This window comes from Lampris incognitus, chromosome 11, assembly GCF_029633865.1.
Source record: "Lampris incognitus isolate fLamInc1 chromosome 11, fLamInc1.hap2, whole genome shotgun sequence".
Taxonomy (NCBI): domain Eukaryota; kingdom Metazoa; phylum Chordata; class Actinopteri; order Lampriformes; family Lampridae; genus Lampris; species Lampris incognitus.
This window is the reverse complement of record NC_079221.1, coordinates 32707237-32733727: the sequence shown is the minus strand read 5'-3', so window position 1 is coordinate 32733727 and position 26491 is coordinate 32707237. Positions and strand designations below refer to the sequence as shown.

The window sequence follows — 26491 nt, the reverse complement described above, 5'->3', positions numbered from 1 at the left end:
TTTTTGGCCATGCATTTATGCTGCAAGCCTCCTATTCCACTTCATTCCAAAGTTGCCCTATTAGTTGAGATCTGGGGACTGTGCAGGCAGTTGAAGTAAACTGAATTCACCTTCTTATTCCTGGAGTTATTCTGAGATGATCTGTTTTTTGCGAAGGGGGCACATTGTCCTGCTGGAAGTATTCATTTGAAAAAGTCTAGACTGGCCATGAAGGTATGCATCTGGTCAACAACAATATTTAGGTACGGTGTGGTGTTCAGCTGATGCTCAGTTGGTATTAAAGGGCATAATGTATGCCAAGAAAACACTTCTCTCACTATTCCACCAGCAGCAGCAGCAACCTGTACTGTTGACACCATGCAGGATTGATCCATGTCATTGCTCTAAATTCTGACCCAACTATTGACATGTCACGATAGAAACCGAGACTCATTGGACCAGGAAGAGTTTTTTTCCCCCCTCTTCAGTTAATAATAATAAATTAAAATTATATAGCGCTTTTCTAATACTCAAAGTCGCTTTACAATAAATGGGGTGAAACAAGACGACAGATAAACATAACACAGACATACAGGGGTGGATGGGAAGGGGGGGCTGCGAGAGGGAGAAGCGGCAGCCACACACGACGCCAGCAGTACTCTCCCACTTAAACACATACAAAAGGGAAAGAAAAACAAACATCATAAAGCACATAAATCACAGATGAAGTCTGAAGAGGTGAGTCCCGACCAATGACCTGAATGTGGGCAGACGGCAGCAGTGTCCGGTGTGCTTGGGGAGGGAGTTGGGGAGGGGGCAGGTCGAGCACTCGGTCCCCAGCCTGCCCCAGACCAGGGGTGAACGAGAGGACGGGGGGGGGCACGATTTGGGGGAGTGAGTTCCAGAGCCTGGGAGCTGCTCTGGAGCCTGGGAGCTGCCCTTGGACCCAGTTTTGGTGGTCTTGGTACTACAGTTACCCAGTTTTGGTGGTCTTGGTACCACTGTTGCCCTGTTCTTTGCTGATGGCATTGGAATCAGGCACAGTCTTGTTGCTGTAGCCCATCTGCCTCAAGGCTCAATAAGTTGTACATTCAGCAAAGATTTTCTGCACGTCAATGTTGTAAAGACTAGTTTTGAGTATTTGTGGCCTTTACTGTTGGCTTGAACAAGTCGTTCCGTTCTCTTCTGAACTCTCATTAACAAGGTGTTTCTAGGGATGCAACCTTGTCACCTTTCGACGGAAATCTCCGTTTTGACTCCAAAATAGGTCATTTGTGTGATTCGTGCAGATCCAACGAGTTTTTGAAATGCCGGCGGGGGGGGGGGGGGGGGGTCTGCAAGAACGCCTTCTGAGTTTTCAAAAAAAGGGAGGTCAGTTTTTGACACTCCGCATGCCTTAAGGTAAGAATCTCTTACAGTAGTGTTATCCATCCATCCATTATCCAAACCGCTTATCCTGCTCTCAGGGTTGTGGGGATGCTGGAGCCTATTCCAGCAGTCATTTGGCGGCAGGCAGGGAGATAGCCTGGACAGACCGCCAGTCCATTACAGACAGTAGTGTTATGATAGCGTTATGATAACCTTAATTGGCTTATATGACGGCAATATGTCAAGCTTAGGACTGTTGATTAGCCTGATAAGGTTGAGTTGTTTTGATTGTAAGATGGTGACAGATGTACTCTTAGCCCCCCCCCCCCCATCTACAGGCAAGTGGCTGCTCTGTCAAGGATGAGGATGTGCACATCTTTGATAGGGAGGAATGCTAGTTTGAACCAGGAGTCAAAGAGGCCACCTATGTGAAGAGGGAACAACCATCCTTGAACGGGGGGGGGGGGGGGGGCTAAGAGTACTTCTGTCACCATCTTACAGTGCTGTGATTGCAACCATGTCCATTGAAACTCTAGTTAATGGTCATGCCTATTTCAATATGAAACCAATTGTTGGTTTCAGTCATTATGCAACTGTGCTGTTTATAAGTTTGGCGATACCTGCAGTCAGTTGAGACTAACGAAGTCACTTGGATGAGTGATAAAACATTTCTTCCAGATGAACTGATTCACCTTTCTGTGATACATGGTCCACTGTTTGGAATATGAGGCTGTTGTGTCAATGGGCATGTGTCCCTTATGAAGTACCTAATTAAGTGGTCACTGAGTACATGTAAATCAAGTTTCTTTATCTTAATGAATCTTTTTGTTACAATTTTTTTATCATGAAATGATAAACAGTCCTCTTGTCAGTACATAGATTCATGTTAAGTATGTATGCAAGCAAGTGAGCTAAGGGTCTTTAAGTTATTAGAGTGTCTATAAGTTATTAGAACCACTTTAGTTGAAAGAGAGCAAGGGAAGTAAGGCTGGGAATTCTACAAGTATCAGGGAAATGAGATTCTTAATTCAAGAAAAAGTTTAAAATAAGTTGATTTACACTGAAAATAAGTCGTTGCCTCACACCCATTTCGTCCTGGGTACATTAAACTGCAACCGTCGGGTCGTCGGCGACTAAACCGGCACCCCACTTTCAATGTTGTGAGGAGGGTGTGTGGATACCCAGCAGGACTAAAAACAAAACCTGTCAAAGGGCGGATGAGTTCCTCTGTGAACCAATGGCTATCCATACCTGGAGAGGAGATAGGGACCACCAGGTACTCCCCCTACTGAAACACAATGATGGCTCAACCGAGACTTGTTGAGGCATCAGCTGTGCTCCTACGAGCTCCATAGGTTACAGAACTGATGATGATGATGATGATGATCACACCCATTGACACTTTTTTCCTTTAGATTTTTTCTAATTAAAATAATATTTTGACTTGAGTTTTAGATTAATATGATTGCCTAGAGGTATTTTAAGCAATATTTGCTATACCGCAATACTACTGGTCTGTTTTTTTTCTTCCCGTGTGTCAGTTGGTCCACCATACTGCCTTCACATGAGGGTCAAATTCTACTCCTCTGAACCCAACAACCTGCACGAGGAGCTCACCAGGTGCTGCAGCACACACAAACACAGATCTATGTATAACTCTACACACCTGACAGTCACCCATAAACATGAAGAGCACATTCGCTCTCTCTCTCTCTCTCTCTCTCTCTCTCTCTCTCTCTCTCTCTCTCTCTCTCTCTCTCTCTCTCTCTCTCTCTCTTTTTCTTTCTTTCTTTCTTTCTTTCTTTCTTTCTTTCTTTCTTTCTTTCTTTCTTTCTTTCTTTCTTTCTCTTTCTCTTTGACGCTCACGCACACACAAAGGCACACATCTGTTTGAAACCCCAGTACGGAGAAGGTTTTAGAATGATATCTTCTGTTTACCTTGTGTTTGTAATCTTATAAACCTTGAGGAAAGTAGCTAGTTTCTTGTTGGGGCTTTAGCAGGGAGAGATTTGTTCTCTAAGTAGGTCATGTTGTTTTTGTGTGAGAGCTCCAAAAGTAAAATTAAATGGGGATGCATTCTCCATGTTACTCTTAATTTCGAGGACAATAAGGCTTTAGTCCGAAAAGTAATGTAGGACTGATTCTCACAAAATTACCTTTTAACTCACTTTGAGGTTACTCTACCATTAATATGATGAACTCAGATTTGAGCTCTTATTCCAGTGATTTCTTTCTAAATAGTAAAACACACTGAATGTGAAATTAATTGTTGAGACTTGTCTTTGCCTGTATTACAAGTGACGAAATGGATTTCATGCACCAACAATTTCACAACATCATAAACTTTGGAAATGTCTTGACTTGCTGCACTTTTAACAAAATACCAAGCATTGGATAGTGGCATATTATTAACAACTAGACTCACCAGAGACAGCAGCTGCACCCTGAGCTACTCAAATAACCTGAAAGCATGAAGGGGTACAAGCTAGGTGGAAATAAGAGAGGTCAGATAAAATAAATTCAAGATTGTGACATAAAATTGGTCAGTCTCTTTACGTCATTCGTTTACTATATCAAGCTGTATCTGTATGGCATAGACTTTGACTGTACAATATTAAAAAAGATCTGGTACTCCAATTTTTTTTAATCACTATTATACACCCTGAATGTCCCCTATTCATCCAAATAGCTTGAAAATTGGGTTTTGCACTTAATATGAGGATGTGTCTGACAAAGTTATTTTTCTCTTCTTCTTTCAGATACCTTTTTGTATTACAGCTAAAGCAAGATATCCTTAGTGGCAAGTAAGTAACTCTGCTTTCAGGGTCAACCCAGCCTTGTGCACTGATGGCCCCAACAACAACATATTGCATTATAATTTTAGAGTTTTAAACACAAAAAAGATGATGAAATCACAAAACCCCTAAATCAGTATTCTCAAAGGAAGAAGGTACATCATCCAGTAAACGAAGGGGCACTCCAATTGCTCAACCCTTATGTTGTCCACACATTCTGTATACTGCCCTTGTCTTAAGGGTCATTTATGACCCGCCTTCATTAAACCTCTAAAGCAACTTAATTTAATTTTAAACCCCAAATCTATGTTGCACAAAGAAACAACCTGTAATTCCTCATAAGTTTTGTGACTATCTGGGTTTTCCCTCTTCACAGTGCAGAAAGACTGCATTTGATTAGTGGACACCACTTGTTTTTATTACAGCACACCTGTAATACTTGTTTTCTTTACTAAAGTAGAAGTTTATTATTATTATTAATTATTGTTTAAGGTTCTGCATAGGTGTAAAAATTAACTTTTTAGCAAGAGATAGCACTTGTATAGCCTAAGAAAGTAGCAGAAATGTGCTGAAAGTAGTTTTTGTCTTAGGGTCAAACACGACCCTAAGACAATCTTAGTACCCTAGTGGTGTACAGCTTTCATGGAAATATGAACAAAAACAAAGTTTCACTTTTTCTAATGTTGGGTCACTCTTGGAAAAGTCACCAAACTTCAGGTTGGAAAAAAGATCATTTACCTGACCTAAAAACCTGTTTATAAACCTGATTTTAACTTCCAGGTCAAACATAACCCTAAGACAATCTTAGTACCCTAGTGGTGTACAGCTTTCATGGAAATATGAACAAAAACAATGTTTCACTTTTTCTAATGTTGGGGTCACTCTAGGAAAAGTCATAAAATTTCAGGTTGACAAAAAGATCTTTTAGTCTTTTCTCTGCTGTTAAACACTGTTATGGGTTATTTTTTGACAACCGAAGGGTTTTAATCAAATGCATTTCAGTGAAGCGTCTTCGAGCAATAATGAATTAAATCAAATATCAATTTAGGCTAAAAATTGTACCTTAGCATTATTATCATAGGCACAAAGTAAAATAAAAACACCCCAAACTATAACACACTATGCCATCATACCAGTTGCTCTTTCTTTATTCAGTTACAGTGGACACATTGACATGACTATGTACCAGTCATGATTTCACACTTGCAATGTCTATGAAATAACGTAATGTAAATAACAGTCAATGGAGAATGAAACCCAAGACAATATACATCTCCTCCTCCTCAATTTGCATTGTCCCTGTTGAGATTTCACTCAACCCATCATTTTATGAGACATTAGAATCCATCTGTTAACTCCAGACAGGGCCACGCCGCTATAAGAAGCTTAGGGGATTAAATTTTTACGAAAGGAATGGAACTATTAACTGTAGTCAGTAAATGGATTGGGAATATTAGTATCAATTTTCACTACAGCTGGGATTAGTGTTGTTGTATTGTATTGAGGGTAACTAATAGGAGAAAGGGAGCAGCAGCAGGCTATATTAGGAGGCGCAGTGAGGATTTGGTGAAATGAATTAATATCGTGTGAATATTTTAGCATTGTTAGTTTTGTATGACTGAATGGTGCCATGCATCTTGTATTTTCAGGCTCGAGTGTCCATTTGACACAGCGGTGGAGCTGGCTGCCTTCTCACTCCAAGGTAAGTGTTGTCATTTAAGGTTTCCCCCTTCAACCTATGTTTCTAAAACTGTGTTTGCAGTCCTTGTCCTAATCACTCCAAATGACATGGGGGGGCAATGTGTCCCAGGGCAAAAAAATTCTTCAATTTATGCCACAGCTTGACAAAAGTTCAATATCTGGGTGAGGGTTTTTTTTTTTTAAAGTGGCGATTCTGTCAATTTCTCTAGCCCTGGGTTTAAATTATTAATGCTTGTCACCCAGCAGTACTGTCAGAATCTCAGTTTACAAATGCAGGTTGCTATTGCAGATGTCACGTAACAGCACTGGCATTTGATTCATTCTATTAGGAAGCTTTAAATGCTATGATATCTTTTGTGATTCTTGCTGAACAAATCTCACTTGATGGATTTCCTAAGGTCCTCTGATAGACTGGTGTCCTGTCCAGCATGATTGGTGCTATGCCCATGGCAACATTTAGGAATGTACTAATGAGCTGGAAATGACTTTGGCTCTCTCTTCAAGTATCTTTAAACAAGTAACAAAGCCCATATATTTTTATTTTACACTCAAAACTCATGAATACCCATAGCTGATTTTGTTTTTCCTCTTTACGCATTTTAAACATGTTTAACTTTGTGATGGTTGGTTTATGGAGAGACTAGGGTCAGCACAGGCCTTTAGGGAATGAGTTGGAACACACACACACACACACACACATACACACACACAGTCTCTGTGGGCTAAATACCAGCTCATTAGTGCTCTGTCCTTTTCGATGCACCCCTAATAAAGGCCTCCTTTCTCTCGCTGCTTTGCTTCTATCTCTCCATTCTCTTTATTGACATCTTGTCTGTGCTCTGCTTGCTTTTGTTTGAGGTAGAACAGACTTACCATTCTAAGTTGTTTCTTCTTATCTCCTCTCCTGATTCCTGGATGAAGAATTCACAGGAACTTTAGATTCCCCTCTTTACCTTAACCCCCAAATAATGTAATGGAAACCAAATCACAACCACTGAAATGTTATTGTTTTTTCCCTCCTTTTCTACTGCTTTCATAGTTGTACAGGTTATGGATATACTAATCCCATTCTAATGGAGATTACTTTAACTTTCCCCTTATGATTGCTTTGTTCTGGGTTCTGGATAGTATCTGCGAACTTTAGTCCATATAATAAAAACAAGAAATCACTTAGCTATTTGCCCATGCTCTGATTAGGGATCAGCAATATCAGCGAAAAAGAATGTCCAGATATTTCTGGTATTGTTACAGTGAAAATAATTCAGCGGTTTTTTGGTTAGTGGCTCACTTTATCTTTCCTGAACATGGTTTTGTGCTGACAGTTGGCATTGTTTTTTTTCGTTGTTTTTTTTTTTTTTTTTTCCAAGGGCTGCCCCCTAATAGTCCACCAAACGTTAGTCGATGAGAGGAGTCTCGGGTCGACCAAGTTTTCATTGGTCACTTAATCACAGAAGAAGAAAAAAAACTATGAAATATATGAGGGCATTTAATTTGAAACAACAGACACAGAAAGTGGCGATATTGAGTCAGGGACAGACATTCACATGTACACGGCTGGTCCCTGCGGTTATTATCTCTGCCAGGTGGTATCCTGGAGGGGATTATGTGTTTGGTCACGTGTGTGTGTGCGTGTCCGTGGCTAATCTCGCAAACTACTGGACCCTATCAGCCTAAAATTTTTTGTGCACAGTTATCACTGTGTGATGAAGAAACTCTCGTGGTTACGGTGATTAAAAACCTTTGAAAAATGTTTGTTCTCGCTATCGCCGCTCGTTCTCTCCATTCACTCCAGCTCGCTCAACCAACGCTGCCTGCTCTGAGTCAACCGTGCGCATGCGTGACTCACATCTACGGTTGAGTCAGATTGGGCAGCGATAGTGTTAAAACCAAAACATTATGTATTTGGGTATGAGTCTTGAAAGTAAACAAGAATTCGATTGTATTTCGCAAGCCAGCAAATCATTCACTGCTGATGTCAGCACTGGAGAACTGAAGGAACACTGGATGAACCAAAAATAATCCATTTTATTCACCTCACCGCCACATGAAAGTGTTATAGTCTCCAATGTTACAACCCCGCTATAAAAATAAAATTTCAAGAGTAGAATTAATTACAGTCACAGCTGGAAATCATCTCAGTAGCTACAATAAAACATTTTAAATGACTGAGCTATGTCATACACCCCCCCCCCCCAGTTTTTCTCCCAAATTGTACCTGGCCAATTACCCAACTCTTCTGAGCTGTCCCAGTCACTGCTGCACCCCCTCTGCCGATCCCAGGAGGGCTGCAGACTACCACATGCGTCCTCCGATACATGTGGAGTCACCAGCCATTTCTTTTCACCTGACAGTGAGGAGTTTCGCCAGAGGGATGTAGCGCGTGGGAGGATCACACTTTTCCCCCCAGTTTCCACTCCCACCTGAACAGGTGCCCTGACCGACCAGAGGCACTAGTGCAGTGACCAGAACACATACCCACATCCGGCTTTCCACCCGAAGACACGGCCAATTGTGTCTGTCGGGATGCCTGACCAAGCCGGAGGTAACACGGAGATTCGAACCGTTGATCCCCGTGTTGGTAGGCAATGGAATGATACAGAATCGACTATATCTGAGACTGACCGGCCGCTAACTGGTCATGGCTGATCAAGCTGAAAATCGGCTGATTCCACTCACTGGCCGATCGGCGCATTTCTACTTGCCAGTCTTTTTCATCTTTTTGTGTTCCCGGTTTGTGTGTTCACGGCACACCCATGTGCGTTTTGTGTGTTTGTGTGATGATCTACTTCTGTGCACCAACTTTGTTTGCTTGCTTGCTTGTGTTTATGTTCAGCTGAGCTGGGTGACTGCGATCCAGCGGAACATGGTTTGGATCTCGTGTCAGAGTTTCGCTTCATCCCTGAGCAGACAGAGGAAATGGAAATGGCTGTATACAACATATGGAAGGGGTGCAGGTAAACTGCTACATTTAGGCCACAAAAATAGGCTCTATTCTTTGTGCCGATTGTTTTACGTAACACAAGTGGTAACTCTACGATGTCGCTGTCATTATTTCTATTCAAAATGAAAGTGCGTATCGTTTCTCCAACACTGATGTTTGCAATAAAATAAAATGAATGAAGGCATTCAACAATGCGCCTGACTTGCTGAGTGCTTTCTGGTTTCCAATTCTAATGTAAGCTCAGGTAATTTACAGTCTGACATGCGCAGAAGTGTTTCTAAACTTCAGGAGTCACGCCATGTCATGATAATTATGTTATGGACTTATTGTATGATATATGGACATGACCTCAGTCATTTTTGCTGACTTTGATAAACAAATCTCAAACATTTGTAAAAGCTTTCATAAAAAGAAAAGTTTTAAGAGATTTAAAAGAAGTTAGACTTGGTTTGTCTTAGTCCAACAGGAAGAGAGTTCCATAGTGTGGGGGCTCTAACAGCAAAAGCCGATCACCCTTTGTGACAAACCAAGACTAGCAGGGCTCCATCTGCAGATTTTAATGGCCGAGAGGGCGTATACCAGGTCAATAAATCACAAATGTATGAAAAAGTAAGACCATTTAAAGCCTTAAAAGTGAGCAGTAAACTTTTAAAATCAAATTGAAATATAACAGGGAGCCAGTGTAGGGAGGCAAGCACAGGAGTCATGCCTCTTTGTCCCGGTAATGCCCAGCAGCAGCGTTTTGTACCAACCGCAGACGGTGGAAGGAGCCCTTGCCTGATACCCGAGTAAAGTGCGTTGCAATAATCAAGCCGAAAATAGATAAAAGCATGTACAATTTTTCAGATCGGCAATTGATAAAAATGACCTAATTTTAGAGATTACCTTGAGCTGGAGAAAACACAACTGAAAAACATGTTTGATTTGATTATCAAAACCGAGGTTAGCATCGAATATTACCCCAAGATTCACAACACACACATGAACACAGCGACAGGGGCCAAGAATCCCTTTTATTTATTTTTTGGTTGTGTGGTTTTATTTTGTTTTATTTATTTAGGTTTTTATTTATTTCTAAAATTTGTTTCTGGTTTTTCCCTTTTTCTCCCAATTTAGTGGCCAATCGATCCCTATTTTAGTTCAAACACCCACCCTCGTACTGCATGCGTTCGCTAATTGCATCTCTCCAGCCAGCAGTCTTGAAGGAGACGCCTCGCCATTTTCGTGACAAGGCGAATCCAGGCCGAACCGCTGCTTTTTCCGACACACACAGACACGCATTCATATGACGAACACAAGCTGACTCCACCCCCCTCCCGAAGACAGCGTTGCCAATATTGCTGCTTCATCTAGTCTGGCCATAGTCGGATCTGACGAGACCAGGGCGCGAACCCCGGTCCCCAGTGGGCAACTGCATCGACACAAAGCTGATGCTTAGACCGCTACACCACCGCGGAATATTATTATTTAGGATATTTTAGTATTTTTCACATTCAGTGTCTGAATATTCTTAAGAATTAAAAGTTCATTGCTTTTCTTGCATTGTTATGCTATTATCCATCCATTATCCAAGCCGCTTATCTGAATTTGGGTTACGGGCTGCTGGTGCCTATCCCAGCAGTCATTGGGCGGCAGGCGAGGAGGCATCCTGTTATCATTATATCATAAAATGGTCTTAAAATAACAATAAAATTGTTTATCGCAATGATTTCTGGGACAATATATCGTACAACAAAAGTGGTTATCGTGACTAGCCTATGAGTCACTATATAACATATTTGGTCTCAGAAATAAATGTTACTTTGCATGTATGGTAGCATTTCAAATATGGGGCCACTGATGATAACTGGAAAATGCAGATGAGGCAATACATAAAGATGGTTAGCAGAAGATGGTTAAAAAAGTAGCAGCACATTAAATTTACATAGCCACCCTCCATAGCCTTCTGTAGCTGACACGTGGTATGGTACCAATGGGAGAGCCGTATCTGGTACTCCGACATCTGATACAGGGTGTTGTCCACTCCCACCCTTGCCTTGCCCACTGAACTTGAACTCTAGGCTGAATCCACCAGGAATGTAGCGTCTGATAAAGATTCTCCCTGTCCAGTGGCAAATATGAAACATGTGTAGCTCAAATGCCACAGGACAGTGTCATCAAAGCTACTCATGTATAAATTCCACAGTGATTTTAGGAGACACTGTTTTTCTAATTTATATTTAATGAATGCACTACAGTGCTGTTTTTATGTATATTTTTAATTTGTTTATATTGAACCCTCGATCTTTACAATGGTTGACATTTGAATTTAGGTGGGGCTTTGGCTCAAAAATATGCTTCATCCTTCAATGAGTGAAACTTTCAGGGTGGGCTGGCACATCTGCATCTCGCACTGCTGTAAACTAAGCTCCAACAGCATCCTCGGGCAACCAAGGCTGTATACATCTTTTATTCCATGATACCAAAAATTAGTTTATTTCTGCATACTGTTTCTGAAAAATGGAAAGACAAGTAGCTTTATTTTCTGTTTATTTAAATTGGATAGTCCAAACTTTATTGACACATGGGTAAACCGTCTGCAGCAGCAGCAGATGATTAAGTGAATAAATAAAAAGAGATAAGAATGAATAAATAGAAATAAGTCAAATAATGAGTTAAGATATTATGAGTACATGAAATGATGTGCGTGCATGGTGTGGAAACACTTACAAACACTACGATAAAAGGGCCATGGTGCGCCAAAACCTTTTGAAAAAAACTTTGTTATCAGCAAGTGCTTGGAAGAAAGAGCCATCTTATATTTGTCTTCATTCTCATCGTTCACTGTTCCTCCCTCTTTCTCTCCTTCCACCCAGAGGGCAGATGCCTGCCCAGGCTGAGATAAACTACCTGAACAAGGCAAAGTGGCTTGAAATGTATGGCGTGGACATGCATATGGTCAAGGTAGCAAACATACTTTGAACACACAAACACAAGCACACCTACAGTGTTCATATTCATATTCAGACACATGTACACACAAACAATAGATATACAGTTGTCGAAAGGAAACAGTCACGTGTACATATAAATGCACACACACACATCAAAATTAAGTTTACATATCACCTGCCCTCGCTTACTCCTGGTATGCACACACACAAATATAGTAACACACACACAGAAAGTTCAGTTTCTGATGTTTATAGTTTGACATGTACGTAGTCAAGCGACACACAAACTAACTTGCACACAGATTTGTGCCACAGTTACTCTCCCCTAATGTCATAGCTTTGATGTCAAACAGGAAGGGCTAAAGTGTGCATGCAGCCGAGGCATATAAATGTGACCCCCCCCCCCCATCTTTTACGGGAAAATAGAGATAGTCTGTGTGTCATTATCTATGTATCTATCTACCTTTATTATCTATTTACCTATCTATTTTTATTGTTCTCTGTCCTCCAGGCCAGAGATGGGAATGAGTACAGTCTGGGTCTGACCCCCACAGGAGTTCTGGTGTTTGAGGGAGAAACCAAGATAGGACTCTTCTTCTGGTATGTTCTCGTTCTTTAAGAGCGCCTCAAACAGTGCGTCAAATTCATTTTTATAACTCTTGAACGTGGTGTTATAGCTGGAGGTGGTAAGGCTACACTATAATGGTTTTTGAAATTCATTTTGCATTCATATGTGCTTCTGTATGGACATAGTGTGTGTGTGTGTGTGTGTGTGTGTGTGTGTGTGTGCGTGCGTGCGTGCGTGCGTGCGTGCATGCATCCGTGCATGTCTGTGTGTGTGAAAGAGAATGCATGCATGTATGTTTATATACAGTGGTGGGTAGAGTAAACAAAAACAATACTCAAGTAAAAGTACAGTTACTTTATAATAATGTTTACTCAAGTAGAATTAAAAGTACACAAAAATACTTGAAGAGTAAAGTATCATAAAAACGTACTACTCAGGTAGTGAGTAACTTCATTTGATGCAATTTATTATGTCAATGTGAAAGTGCAAAACAGTTAAAGAAATACTTTTATGCTGTTTCTGAGCACATTTTTAACACAGGTTGTTTGAATTACAACCGAAAGTTAGGTGTGGTTTTATGATTTCATAGCTACTGGCTACTGAAATTCAGGGCGATCGTGTGGGTGTGGCTGGGTGGGCTAAACACTGGGGCTAAACTGCTTGCCGCTTGCCATAGAAAAACGAGAACTTCACTGGTGACAGCCCCCTTCCTGCTCTGTCGTCACTTTACAAAAAAAAAAGGCGAGTGACGAGACCACCGACAGCAGCTTTGAGATTGAGGATGTGGAAGTGGAAGAAGATTCCTCTTTCTCAGTGGAAGTTGACTGCTCGCCTCACGAATATGTTGCTCAGCCAATACAGCCATATTCTTTCGAGGGTGTGTCCCGCTAAGGACACACCCTCTATGCTAATGGAAATTTGTGACGCGGCAAGTTACCACATTTTTGCCAACTGGAAATCAGTTACTTGGCCGCTGATATCTCTCGTCTGACCATGAATGTGATTTTAGGGCTACCATTTGTCTCATCGATTACATCCACACTCCTTACATCAATTAACAACAGGAAAAGTCAGATTTTGATGGAAGTATCTCTTTAACAAATCAGTCCTTCAAAAAGAAAGAGCAGTCGACCAGGTCCTCATTAACAATGTAAGATATACAGTAATTTTCTCAGTAACTTTGCATTTGTGCATGTAATGTTAGTGGGGCAGTTGTTTTTTTTTTTAAAGTTTAAATATCAGACTTTGTTAGTTTGTAGTGTGTCAGGTTAGGCACCGTTTTCTAACTATCCCCTGCCTGTTCAAGGCAGGAATGTTGCGCTGTTATTCCACCTTGCCGTTCTGTTACGTTATAAAATTTACCAACACAGAATGGGGGGGGGGGCATTGTTGTTCCACCATTAAGCCAGTGTTACACTGTATTTGGCAACCAATCAGATTCTGTGACCTGCCCTGATATTCTTACGCTATCCCTAATAGAGATGCCCCAATCCACTTTTTTTCAGTTCCGAATCTGTTACCTGAATTTGGATATCTGCTGATACCGATACCTGAGGTCTTTTTTTCTTGAATATTATTATCATTACTATGATATTATTGTTTTTGTTGGTTGTATTATGTGTAAGGTTACATGAGGCTGTAGTAAACCACACAGCACTTCTCATTTAGGGCAAAAAAATGTACAAGCATGCATTAAATTTAAATTTAATTCAAAGCAATTTATTTGAACTGTAGTTTAAGTAGGCTTCACATACAAACAGTTGTAGGAGTGCAAATTGCTTTGGCAGTTTGCTTAGAGTCAAACTGTGCTTTTTTTTCTTCTCCAAATTACCCAAAATAATTAATTTAAAAAAAAAGACCTATCCTCTAGTCATTTCATGTTAAAATGCCAGAAAGATTATTGTTTTTTGTTGTTGGTGAAAGAAATAAAACAACATTAACTAAGTAGTGATCTGTAAAACAAAATGGAACTATGTTGCTCCTGACTAACCTAGTGTTAAGGTGTCTGTTAATATACACCCTGTCTAGCCTGGATGCACTGACCCTGTTCCCTGAACCTTTACCCATATGTACTTCCTGCTTGTAGATTTTTTTTTATTCTCCAAGCATCAATTAAATCAAATTGTGACAATAACCTGGATAAAGTAATTGAAAACTATAAATGTGGTTCTTCACTTGTCCTGTCCTGTCATTTGTCGTCACTGAGACAGGCAGGTCTGTTGCGACATCCTCCCCGTCACTCTGCACTTCCTGCCCGGGCTTGGCTGCAGCAGCTGCTGGGGAGGTTACGCATGCAGCAGCGCCACTAATGCACACTGGGACCCTCCAGTACAGTTACTCCGTCATCAATGGCCATTTCATCTTTCTCCGAATTACTATGGAGTTGAGGAGACTCCCAGTTTACATTTTTGGGGGTTTCACTTGTTCCGCCGCGGCCAACCTGCCTCATCTGGAGCTTCCACTTCCCACTCTCTATGCAGGAAAGCAAAGTGCTTGTGTCCCACGTCCCTGCACTCCAAACCCTTCATACTACCTGAACTTAAATATACCATTTTGGCTGTGGGCTTAACATTTTATAATTAGTTAGATATTTATAATTCATAAAAATATCAAACTATAGAATCTGGATCAGTACATCGTGAGCTGGTAACGCCGGTGTGATATCTGATGAGTGAACTGTATGTCAGTATTTGATCGGATCGGTACCAACGTTGGTAAAAGTGTGTAGCCCAGTGTAATGGAATAGAAATAAATATATTTTAATCTCAAATTGACTCGAGTAAGAGTCAAAAGTATTCTGCAAAACAATTACTCTTAGAAGTATGATTTATTAAAAAATACTAAAGTAAATTGGAGTAAATGTAGCACATTACTACCCGCTTACGGTGCATCCGGAAAGTATTCACACCCCTTCACTTTCCACACATTTTTTTTATGTTACAGCCTTATTCCAAAATGGATTAAATTCCTTTTTTTTCTAATCAATCTACACTCAATACCACATAATGACAAAGTGAAAAAGGTTTTGTAGAAATTTTTGCAAATTTATTAAAAATAAAAAACTGAAATATTGCACCCTTTGCTATGACACTCAAAATTGAGCCCAGGTTCACCCTGTTTCCACTGATCATCCTTGAGATGTTTCTACATCTTGATTGGAGTACACCTCTAGTAAATTCAATTGATTGGACATGATTTGGAAAGGCACACACCTGTCTATGTAAGGTCCCACTGTTGACAGTGCATGTCAGAGCAGAAACCAAGCCATGAAGTCAAAGGAATTGTCTGTGGACATCCGAGACAGGATTGTATCGAGGCACAGATCTGGGGAAGGGTACAAAAAAATGTCTACAGCTTTGAAGGTCCCGAAGAGCACAGTGGTCTCCATCATTTGTAAATGGAAGAAATTTGGATCCACCAGGACTCTTCCTAGAGCTGGCCGCCCAGCCAAACTGAGCAATCGGGGGAGAAGGGCCTTGGTCAGGGAGGTGACCAAGAACCCAATGGTCACTCTGACAGAGCTCCAGTGTTCCTCTGTGGACAACCTTCCAGAAGGACAACCATCTCTGCAGCACTCCACCAATCAGGCCTTTATGGTAGAGTAGCCAGACGGAAGCCTCTGCTCAGTAAAAGGCACATGACAGCCTGCTTGCAGTGTGCCAGAAAGCACCTAAAGGACTCTCAGACCATGAGAAACGAGATTCTCTGGTCTGATGAAACCAAGATCGAACTCTTTGGCCTAAATGCCAAACGTCACGTCTGGAGGAAACCAGGCACCTCTCATCACCTTGCTAATACTATCCCTACAGTGAAGCATGGTGGTGGCAGCATCATGCTGTGGGGATGTTTTTCAGTGGCAGGAACTGGGAGACTAGTCAGGATCGAGGGAAAGATGAATGGAGCAAAGTACAGAGAGATCCTTGATGAAAACCTGCTCCAGAGTGCTCAGGACCTCAGACTGGGGCGAAGGTTTACCTTTCAACATGACAACGACCCTAAGCACACAGCCAAGACAACGAAGGAGTGGCTTCGGGACAAGTCTTTGAATGTCCTTGGGGGGCCCAGCCAGAGCCCAGACTTGAACCCCATTGAACATCCCTGGAAAGACCTGAAAATAGCTGTGCAGCGACGCTCCCCATCTAACCTTACAGAGCTCGAGAGCATCTGCAGAGAAAAATGGAAGAAATACCCCAAATATAGGTGTGCCAAGCTTGTAGCTTCATACCCAAGAAGACTTGAGGCTGTAATCGCTGTCAAGGGTGCCTCAACCAAGTACTGAGTAAAGGGTGTGAATACTTATGTACATGCAATATTTCAGTTTTTTATTTTTAATAAATTTGCAAAAATTTCTACAAAACCTTTTTCGCTTTGTCATTATGGGGTATTGTATGTAGATTGATGAGGAAAAAAAGGAATTTAATCCATTTTGGAATAAGGCTGTAACATAACAAAATGTGGGGAAAGTGAAGGGGTTTGAATACTTTCCGGATTCACTTTATGTATACACACATAAACACACACACACTCACACACATGTATATATACATATATACATATATATACACATATATATAATAATAATAATAATAATTATTATTATTATTATTATATATATTCCTATTCTTATTTTTATTATTATGTATTATTATATATATTATACATCTTTTCATCCTTTCTTGTTCTTTTTCAGGCCCAAGATTACTCGTCTGGACTTCAAGAAGAGTAAGCTGACACTGGTGGTAGTGGAGGATGATGAGCAGGTAAAGACACACAGACTATCTCTGTTTCTATTTACCATAAAAGATGTGAAAATATAGTACATGGATGAAATTAAATGCTTGGAAATGAAAAAGTCAAATCAAAATGTAATCCTAATGCTCCTTTGTACATGCCTAATTTTTAAGCCTGCTGTGTTCTAGTACTGCAACAAAAATGATGAAACATTTCTCCCAGTAAACATTGTGTCTAGATGAACTGATTCAACTTTCTGGGAAGCAACATAAAAAATATAACCCAAGTCTGTGTTACCTTTAGCAGCAATTAATCCGTTTCAGTTTTCGGTGGTCATCTCTCAACCTAGTTGTCATAATAACATTCAGGAGGTTTCCCTATGTAGTTTCTGATGGAATATGAGTGCCCACTCTTTTCGAACGAACAGAACATTGGAACTCATGCAGTATATGTAATTGAAAAGCAAGAACAAGAAAACCCAGGTGTAGTAATTAATTGATCCATTTCTTTGAAGAAACAACATTGGAGAAGGAGTTTCTTGTCCTGTCAGTTTGCCCTATCTGCAGCTCAACAGTAACTGAACTTCCAACTAAAAAATGTGTACCGCTAGCAGTAAAGGATAAGACTGACAGTCTACTGATAAATAAACAACTTGGTCAGGTCATTGCCAACTATGTAATGTCTCTGTATACTGTAACTTCAGTCCCATAGTTTGTCTCGCTATGTCTATTGAAGTGGAGAGATATGGAGAAGGTCAGTCTGACTGGGTGCACATGCACCTTGTTGTCCTGGTAGACCATTCTCAAGTTTTCCTTGCCTCCTGAACGGCACTCTCTTACATTACAAGGGAGCGTTATTTCCTTGCATCCAGGGTGGTTCTTTACGAGAAAACATTTTACTTAGGAGTGCATTTTTTAGTACAGGTGGTATGATTGTAGAGCTTTGAGTGGTTCTGAAATACACATCCCTATAACATGCGTAACATGATGAAATAATAATTATATTAATTTTATAAATATGTTAACAGAACTTTGTTATTTGAGGTTACATTTCGAGATATAAAAATACATTTTGGAATCAGTAAACATTAAAAATCTCTCTGGAAGTATTGACCCTTCTTATAAGAGGTCTCTTGAAAGGGTGACCTGATAGTGAAGTCGATCAGTGTTTTGGTTTGTGTGTCAGTTTTGGGAGGGGGGGTGCTTCAGCACAGATGAGGTGATATCTGTGCACTGGCAGTTTCTGTCAACATAGTTTCATAGTGTCATAGTAGTGTGCTTGTCCTCACAATAGGGCTTTGTTTCCAAAAAAAAAAAAAAAAAAAGGAATCAGAGCTCCTAAGAGTTATGTATCCAGAGGCAGGGTGCACACGCATGTGCGTGCATGCATGTTGAGTGTGTCTGGTGTCGGATAGGTTCTTGTGTTCTTTTGTTTCTTTTTGGTTACTTCTGGTTCTTGCTACCATTCTGATTCTCCTTTCCCTGTAATCCCTTGTTATTGCTTTTTTAGCCTGTGAACATTCAATAAAACGTTGTAGATTTGATGTCGGAAACAATACGCCTTTAACTTTGATTAGTGAACAAACTTATGTGCCTTTATTGGGTTTGTGTATGTTTAATATTGTGAGAATTGTCCGTGAAAGTCCCGGGGTGGTATAGTCAGGCTATATCCTTAAATCTTTGACCTAAACTCCCACTCCTGCCACATGTGTAAACTGTGGGGGTGTAATGATTCTCGAAATCCACGTTTCAGCTCATACCTCGTTTTTTTGTTTGTTTGTTTTTTTGGGGGGGGGGTGAATAAGAAAACGGGACATTTTTCTGGGTTTTATTAAATCAGCTACAATTTGGAATATCAAGAACACTATGAAGGTGGATAAAATTACCATCCATCCATTATCTTAACCACTTATACTGCTCTGAAGGTCGCGGGTATGCTAGAGCCTATTCCAGCAGTCATGGGGTGGCAGGCGGGGAGACACCCTGGACAGGCCGCCAGGCCATCACAGGGCGCACACACACACACACACACACACACACACACACACACACACACACACACACACACACACACACACACACACACACACACACACACATCCATTCCTAGGGACAATTTACTACGGCCAATTCACCTGACTTACATGTCTTTGGACTGTGGGAGGAAACCAGAGCCCCCGGAGGAAATCCATACAGACATGGGGAGAACATGCAAACTCCACACAGAGGACAACCCGGGATGACCCACCAATGTTGGACTACTGTGGGGCTCGAACCCAGGACCTTCTTGCTGTGAGGTGACCACGCTAACCACTGCGCCACCGTGCCACCTAGATAAAATGTATAAATTTTAAATATAATTTTATAAACCAGGTCTCTTGAGAATGAAACCCCATGTCTCAATGAAGGTCAAATAAAATTAATAGAAATTAGCTTCACATAAAGTAACTAAGTAACAGTGCCTCATTCACCTCATTCTCCCCCCTGACCAAGGAGGAAGTCTCCAAGCTTCTGCTGGACTCTCATCCCACTACCTGTCTGCTGGACCCGATACCATCCAACCTCCTACAGATCATTTCCCCCGCACTTAACCCCACAGTCACACACATCATCAACTCCTCGCTTACAACATGTGTTTCCCACTGCATTTAAGCAAGCCCGGGTCACCCGCTGCTCAAAAAACCTACACTCAACCAAGCCCAGGTTGAAAACTACAGACCGGTTTCACTCCTACCCTTTCTATGAAAAATACTTGAGCTCCCAGTTTTTAACCAAGTCTCTGAATTCCTTTCTGAGAACAATCTGTACAATCTGAATCAGTCTGACTTGAAGCAGGGTCACTCTACCAAGACTACACTCCTGTCGGTAATGGAATCACTGTGTTTGGCTAGAGCTACCAGTCAGTCCTCAGCTTTATTGCTGCTAGATCTGTCAGCTGCTTTTGACACAATTAACCAGCAAATCCTTCTCTCCACACTCACTGAGCTTGGTATCTCAGGATCTGCCCTCTGCTGGTTCATGTCCTACCTCTCAGGTTGATATTTTAGAGTATCTTGGGGGGGAGAAGTGTCCAAACCGCACGGCTTATCCACAGGGGTACCTTAAGGGTTAGTGCTCAGTCTCCTTCTCTTCTCAATATACACCACCTCACTTGGTGCAATCATCTGCTCCCATGGTTTCTCATACCGTTGCTATGCTGATGATACCCAGCTCTTCATATCATTTCCGCCAGATGACCTCACAGTCTTGGCACAGATATCATCATGCTTTGCTGATATCTCTGCATGGATGAAAGAACGCCACCTTCAGCTTAACCTGTCTAAGTCTGATCTCCTTGTCATCCCAGCCAGTCCATCCTTACGACAACAGATCAGTATCCAGCTCGGATCAACTCAGCTCATACCCACAAAGTCTGCCCGAAACCTGGGTGTTATGAGTCATGACCAACTAACCTTTAAGGTTCATGTGGCCTCGATTGCTCCGTCGTGCCAATTTGCCCTGTACAACATCAGGAAAATTAGACCCTACCTTTCCGAGCATGCAGCACAACCCCTGGTACAGGCTCTTGTAATGTCACGCATTGACTACTGCAACTCCTTACTGGCAGGTCTCCCTGCATGCACTTTGAAACCTCTGCAAATGATCCAGAACACGGCGGCACCTCTGGTCTTCAACCAACCCAAAACAGTACATGTCACTCCACTGTTGAAAACCCTCCACTGGCTCCCAGTTGCTGCCTGCATCAAATTCAAAACCTTGATGCTCACTTACAAAACCACAACTATAGCGGCTCCTGCCTACCTGAACTCTCTCATTCAGATCTACACTCAGTCCTGCTCACCACGCTCTGCCAATGAAAGACACCTGGCACTTCTGCCACAACGGGGCCCTAAGTCACAAGCCAGACTCTTTTTTTTCTTTCTTTTGTTCCCCGGTGCTGGAACAAGTTACCAAACTCCATTCGATCAGCTGAGTTCCTCTCCATCTCTAAGAAGAAGCTAAAGACCCAGCTCTTTCACAGAAACCTCCACACCTGATAGCATTAATATATACATTTTAAAAAACAATCGTTTCTATGCGACCTATGCATTGCCTTTGTGCACTGCCTGTTGACACCTATACAGTGCATCCGGAAAGTATTCACACCCCTTCACTTTCCCCACATTTTGTTATGTTACAGCCTTATTCCAAAATGGAATAAATTCCTTTGTTTCTCATCAATCTACATACAATACCCCATAATGACAAAGCAAAAAAGGTTTTGTAGAAATTTTTGCAAATTTATTAAAAATAAAAAACTGAAATATTGCATGTACATAAGTATTCACACCCTTTACTCAGTACTTGGTTGAGGCACCCTTGACAGCGATTACAGCCTCAAGTCTTCTTGGGTATGAAGCTACAAGCTTGGCACACCTATATTTGGGGTATTTCTCCCATTTTTCTCTGCAGATGCTCTCGAGCTCTGTAAGGTTAGATGGGGAGCGTCGCTGCACAGCTATTTTCAGGTCTTTCCAGAGATGTTCAATGGGGTTCAAGTCTGGGCTCTGGCTTGGCCACTCAAGGACATTCAAAGACTTGTCCCGAAGCCACTCCTTCGTTGTCTTGGCTGTGTGCTTAGGGTCGTTGTCGTGTTGAAAGGTAAACCTTCGCCCCAGTCTGAGGTCCTGAGCGCTCTGGAGCAGGTTTTCATCAAGGATCTCTCTGTACTTTGCTCCATTCATCTTTCCCTCGATCCTGACTAGTCTCCCAGTTCCTGCCACTGAAAAACATCCCCACAGCATGATGCTGCCACCACCATGCTTCACTGTAGGGATGGTATTAGCAAGGTGATGAGAGGTGCCTGGTTTCCTCCAGACGTGACGTTTGGTATTTAGGCCAAAGAGTTCAATCTTGGTTTCATCAGACCAGAGAATCTTGTTTCTCATGGTCTGAGAGTCCTTTAGGTGCTTTCTGGCACACTGCAAGCAGGCTGTCATGTGCCTTTTACTGAGCAGAGGCTTCCGTCTGGCTACTCTACCATAAAGGCCTGATTGGTGGAGTGCTGCAGAGATGGTTGTCCTTCTGGAAGGTTGTCCCATCTCCACAGAGGAACGCTGGAGCTCTGTCAGAGTGACCATTGGGTTCTTGGTCACCTCCCTGACCAAGGCCCTTCTCCCCCGATTGCTCAGTTTGGCTGGGCGGCCAGCTCTAGGAAGAGTCCTGGTGGATCCAAACTTCTTCCATTTACAAGTGATGGAGACCACTGTGCTCTTCGGGACCTTCAAAGCTGTAGACATTTTTTTTTACCCTTCCCCAGATCTGTGCCTTGATACAATTCTGTCTCGGATGTCCACAGACAATTCCTTTGACTTCATGGCTTGGTTTCTGCTCTGACATGCACTGTCAACAGTGGGACCTTATATAGACAGGTGTGTGCCTTTCCAAATCATGTCCAATCAGTTGAATTTACTAGAGGTGGACTCCAATCAAGATGTAGAAACATCTCAAGGATGATCAGTGGAAACAGGGTGAACCTGGGCTCAATTTTGAGTGTCATAGCAAAGGGTGCAATATTTCAGTTTTTTATTTTTAATAAATTTGCAAAAATTCTACAAAACCTTTTTCACTTTTTCATTATGTGGTATTGTGTGTAGATTGATGAGAAAAAAAAGGAATTTAATCCATTTTGGAATAAGGCTGTAACAACAAAATGTGGGGAAAGTGTAGGGGTGTGAATACTTTCCGGATGCACTGTATGTCCTATTGGACTTGAACCTGGTTTTATGGCATTTACTTGCGTTGTTGTACATCGCTTTGGATAAAAGCATCTGCTACTTGAAATTGTAGCATTTTAAACAAAAATAAATAAATAAACTTGGCCGAAATGCGTTCGGCTTGGCATTACATATCGGGGTTCCAGCATACTGAGCAAATGCTTGAATCCACAACTGAAAAAGGGCGCATATCCAGTGCCATGATAACTGCTTGCCTTGGTAATTGCTTGTGCACGGTCTGAGTTAGCATGTATTCTAAAGACACTGGGAAGAGTTGAAACTCATTTATGCTCCCTTTACGTATGAAAATAAATGTCTATTTCAAACAATGAACACTCACTGCCCACATACTTCCCTGTGTCCTTTACATTGGCATGAATTTTAAGCAATACATCCACTAGAGGGTAGTTCAGAGTCAAATGTTCCTGACAACAACAAACATGGCGATGGTGGAGGAGGTCATTGTTTGTCCCTGTGCCCAGGCGAGGTAACATCATAGGTATGTTTAAAAATTCTCACCAACTCGCACAACCTCGCCTCAGAGTTACGCCATTTTTAAAATGTCTTCGTCGTATCTCGCTGATCTCGATTGAACTATTGGCTACCTTGCCCCCACGATTTCCGGTGATACTGCTCCAATTTCTCAGTATCTGTAAGCTTTCAGAAAAAATGCACAAATGCGGATGAAATTAACACAGAGTACGGACAGAAGGCTCTGTCCGTATCCATATGTATACATGTTTAACGTTGAGCATAAATGAGGCCTTAGCTGTTGTTTGGGTTTCTTTCTTTCGTGTACCTCCAATTATGTCTTCGGATATGTGCTTGCGTATTTGAAGTGTTGCCTGTCGCACAGGGAAGTTTTGTGAAACACTTAATGACAAAGAGTGTGTGTTTTGTTGACGACACAATTGCCATCCCTATACTCCACTGGATAAACAAAATGTTCCCACACTACTGACTTGAATGTGCCCGGGGGATCTGCAATCTCTGGTTTATTAGCCATCGTAAGGAATTGAAACCAGCCTATTCTTCTTTACTAATTTTTACTGCAGGCATGATGACTCAATCATGGTTGGACCAAAAGATTCACATGCAGTTAGAGACATTAAATAGATGTAAAATAGGTGAGTCTTAACTTTGAATAGAATAATAATAATAGTGTTACCTGTGAAATGAAAAATGAGTTTTGTTACCTTAGTAATGTAATGGGGGGGAGCATGGACGTGGAAGACGGAACCGTGTGGATGTTTGTATCGCAGTTTTGGTCTCAGTTTCAGAACCGTTACGCCCTTAGTAAGCCGGATACTTTTTTAAATCCTGATGGTGAATTGAGTCCAAATATGTGCACGTGATCGAGTGCGTGTTTTCATGTGTGTCCGTCCATCTAGGTTTGTTTGTGAGGTAGACTCAGTTAATAAAGTAGCCTGCTCGCTCTGGCATCTCTGGCATGCGCCACTCTCCTACACGCGCGCAGTCGCACGCACACACACACACACACACACCTGGCATGAGCAGGATTATGTGCTTCTTTCTTGCGTACCCACAGCACAGTTCCACTATACATGTCTGAAACAAGTCTAATAAGATTCAGCTCCATGTGCAACACACACACACACACAGATATACTCACATACAGCAGTTGCCACAAAGATGCAGAAAATGAAAGTTAAAAATTAGGCTTTCCTGTTGGGCCCTTGCATTTGTTATTGTTGCATATGTCAGTGAACTGTGTCCAATCCCATAGATTTTCCGATGTTTCAGAGTGGAATTACTTCAGATGATGTGTTGGCATGCCGTGTGCCTTGGCATTAAATTTGTTCTCAGTCTCAGTGGAATGAAGTGAGGCAGAATGATAAGCTGACCTTGGTCAAGATAAATTTCTTCAGATCCCCTTTAAGTAGCAGTAGAATGCTGCTTACTCATAGTGATGGGTGACCATTTGGAATGTTAACTATGCTACTCTAAGAATGCCATGTGTGAGAGAAGTGCCAGCACCACATTTACTTTGTCTGTGATAGCATACAAAGTATTAATGAAATAGAATTAACAGAAAGATGAAGCTACAGAGAGGAAAACTTTAGGAAAAATTAAGGATGTGCACTCAAGCTATGCCTAGTCCAGTCAGTAATGTTTTAAGAGATCTGCGCACCAGGAAACACTTTTATTCACTCCACCATGTAAAAATCAGATTAATGAGCTTTCACCTGCACTCTGGAACTTGGTATCCATTCCTCAACACAACTCTTCGCCTCCATACACAGTAATTGGAATGTGTGTAGAGAAAAGATGGCAACTGAGTCCCATTTTGTTTCAAACACTTTGAACTTTGTGTCAGTGAATGTGCTGAATGTCACTCAGGGAGCAATGCACAGCAATGGTTAATGGTTCCATTCCTGCTGTGGGACTCTGGTACTACCGATACACAGAAATGGCACTGTAAGAGTAAACCAGATGGTGTCCATGCATGGTTATGTAAAGCCTTCATTGCGACCATATGATTATTATTTCCCTGCACTCTTCACCTCTCCGCCAAACTTTTGCAGGGCAAAGAGCAGGAGCACACCTTTGTCTTCAGGATGGACCATCCCAAGGCCTGCAAACATCTATGGAAGTGTGCCGTGGAGCACCATGCTTTCTTCAGGCTAAGAGGGCCTGTGCAGAAGAACGCCACTCGCTCCAGCTTCATACGCATGGGATCACGCTTTAGATACAGGTAAGAGACACACACATCCATGTAAATGGCCAAGGGTTTGATGAAATACACTTAGGTTGAAAAATATTGGATTCAGAGAGCGTTCAACTCAAATATACTGTTGACACAGCTAGCAAGAAATGTACCTGTATGGGTACTCATGTAAAGCTACAGTGATTGAAAGAAAAGATGCTCTCATGTATTGATATTTAATTAATCGTTTATAGTCATGTAGTCTCAATGTTAGACCCTACATTTGGCAGGCTCTACATGTCAAACATAACGCAGTAGCCAGCTTGTTCCATACTGTGTATGTTTAAAAATTAACTGGTTGGTTAAGCATTGGCAAGTCTCTCATTCTTTTTTTCTGTTTTTTCTCCCTCTCTTTCTATCGCCCTCTCTCGCCCTCTAATGTTTGTTTAACTCTGGGGCTGTGAAGGGTTTGTTTTTAGTTATGTTATTGCTTGGATGGATACAGAGGTCAGGAGAGGTCACCTCTGTGCTTGTTGACTGTGCTGCAGCATATGCAAGGATGGGCCATATGATATAACATGATTGCATATGACTTTTTGGGGTGTGTTTTTCAACTAACACATTAAAAACAAGCCACGGGATGCAAGGGGTGTTCTTGTGGTTCAGTGGGCTGATTATCAGATTACAGCGCACTAGTACTGGTTTAAAGTTCACTCTTCATCTAACCTAAGTTAATTAACAGCCAAAGAGGTATACACATACATGGTATTTGTCTTGGTGGGATGCTCATCATTATAACAGAAAAATTATCTTACCTAAAATCATCAAAACATAAAATTAGCCTATCTAATTTATTTCTTATTAATTATCTAATTTGAAACTGAGTAAGGAATTAGACAGTGTAAGGTAACCTTCCAAGGTACACGGTGCAGAAAAAAAAAAAAGTTAAAACCGACAAGTATAAATATCTAATACTCACGTTATAGTGGGACTTCTCTGCATTGACGTGTAGTATTGCACTTCGAGGACACATTTTGCTCCGGTAAAAAATA

The 26491-nt window shown here is 41.5% G+C and overlaps 1 protein-coding gene across 1 annotated transcript in view; it reads left to right on the top strand.

Moving 5' to 3' along the window:
* The window catches only part of epb41l5 (erythrocyte membrane protein band 4.1 like 5), a 73878-nt gene that overhangs the window by 19805 nt on the left and 27582 nt on the right, over nucleotides 1-26491 (top strand). The window contains exons 5-12 of the mRNA XM_056288997.1: nucleotides 2889-2967; nucleotides 4107-4151; nucleotides 5792-5844; nucleotides 8677-8797; nucleotides 11640-11727; nucleotides 12229-12317; nucleotides 16976-17045; nucleotides 25318-25487. Of these exons, the coding sequence (XP_056144972.1) occupies nucleotides 2889-2967; nucleotides 4107-4151; nucleotides 5792-5844; nucleotides 8677-8797; nucleotides 11640-11727; nucleotides 12229-12317; nucleotides 16976-17045; nucleotides 25318-25487 (715 nt within the window). The remainder of the gene's footprint in view (nucleotides 1-2888; nucleotides 2968-4106; nucleotides 4152-5791; nucleotides 5845-8676; nucleotides 8798-11639; nucleotides 11728-12228; nucleotides 12318-16975; nucleotides 17046-25317; nucleotides 25488-26491) is intronic.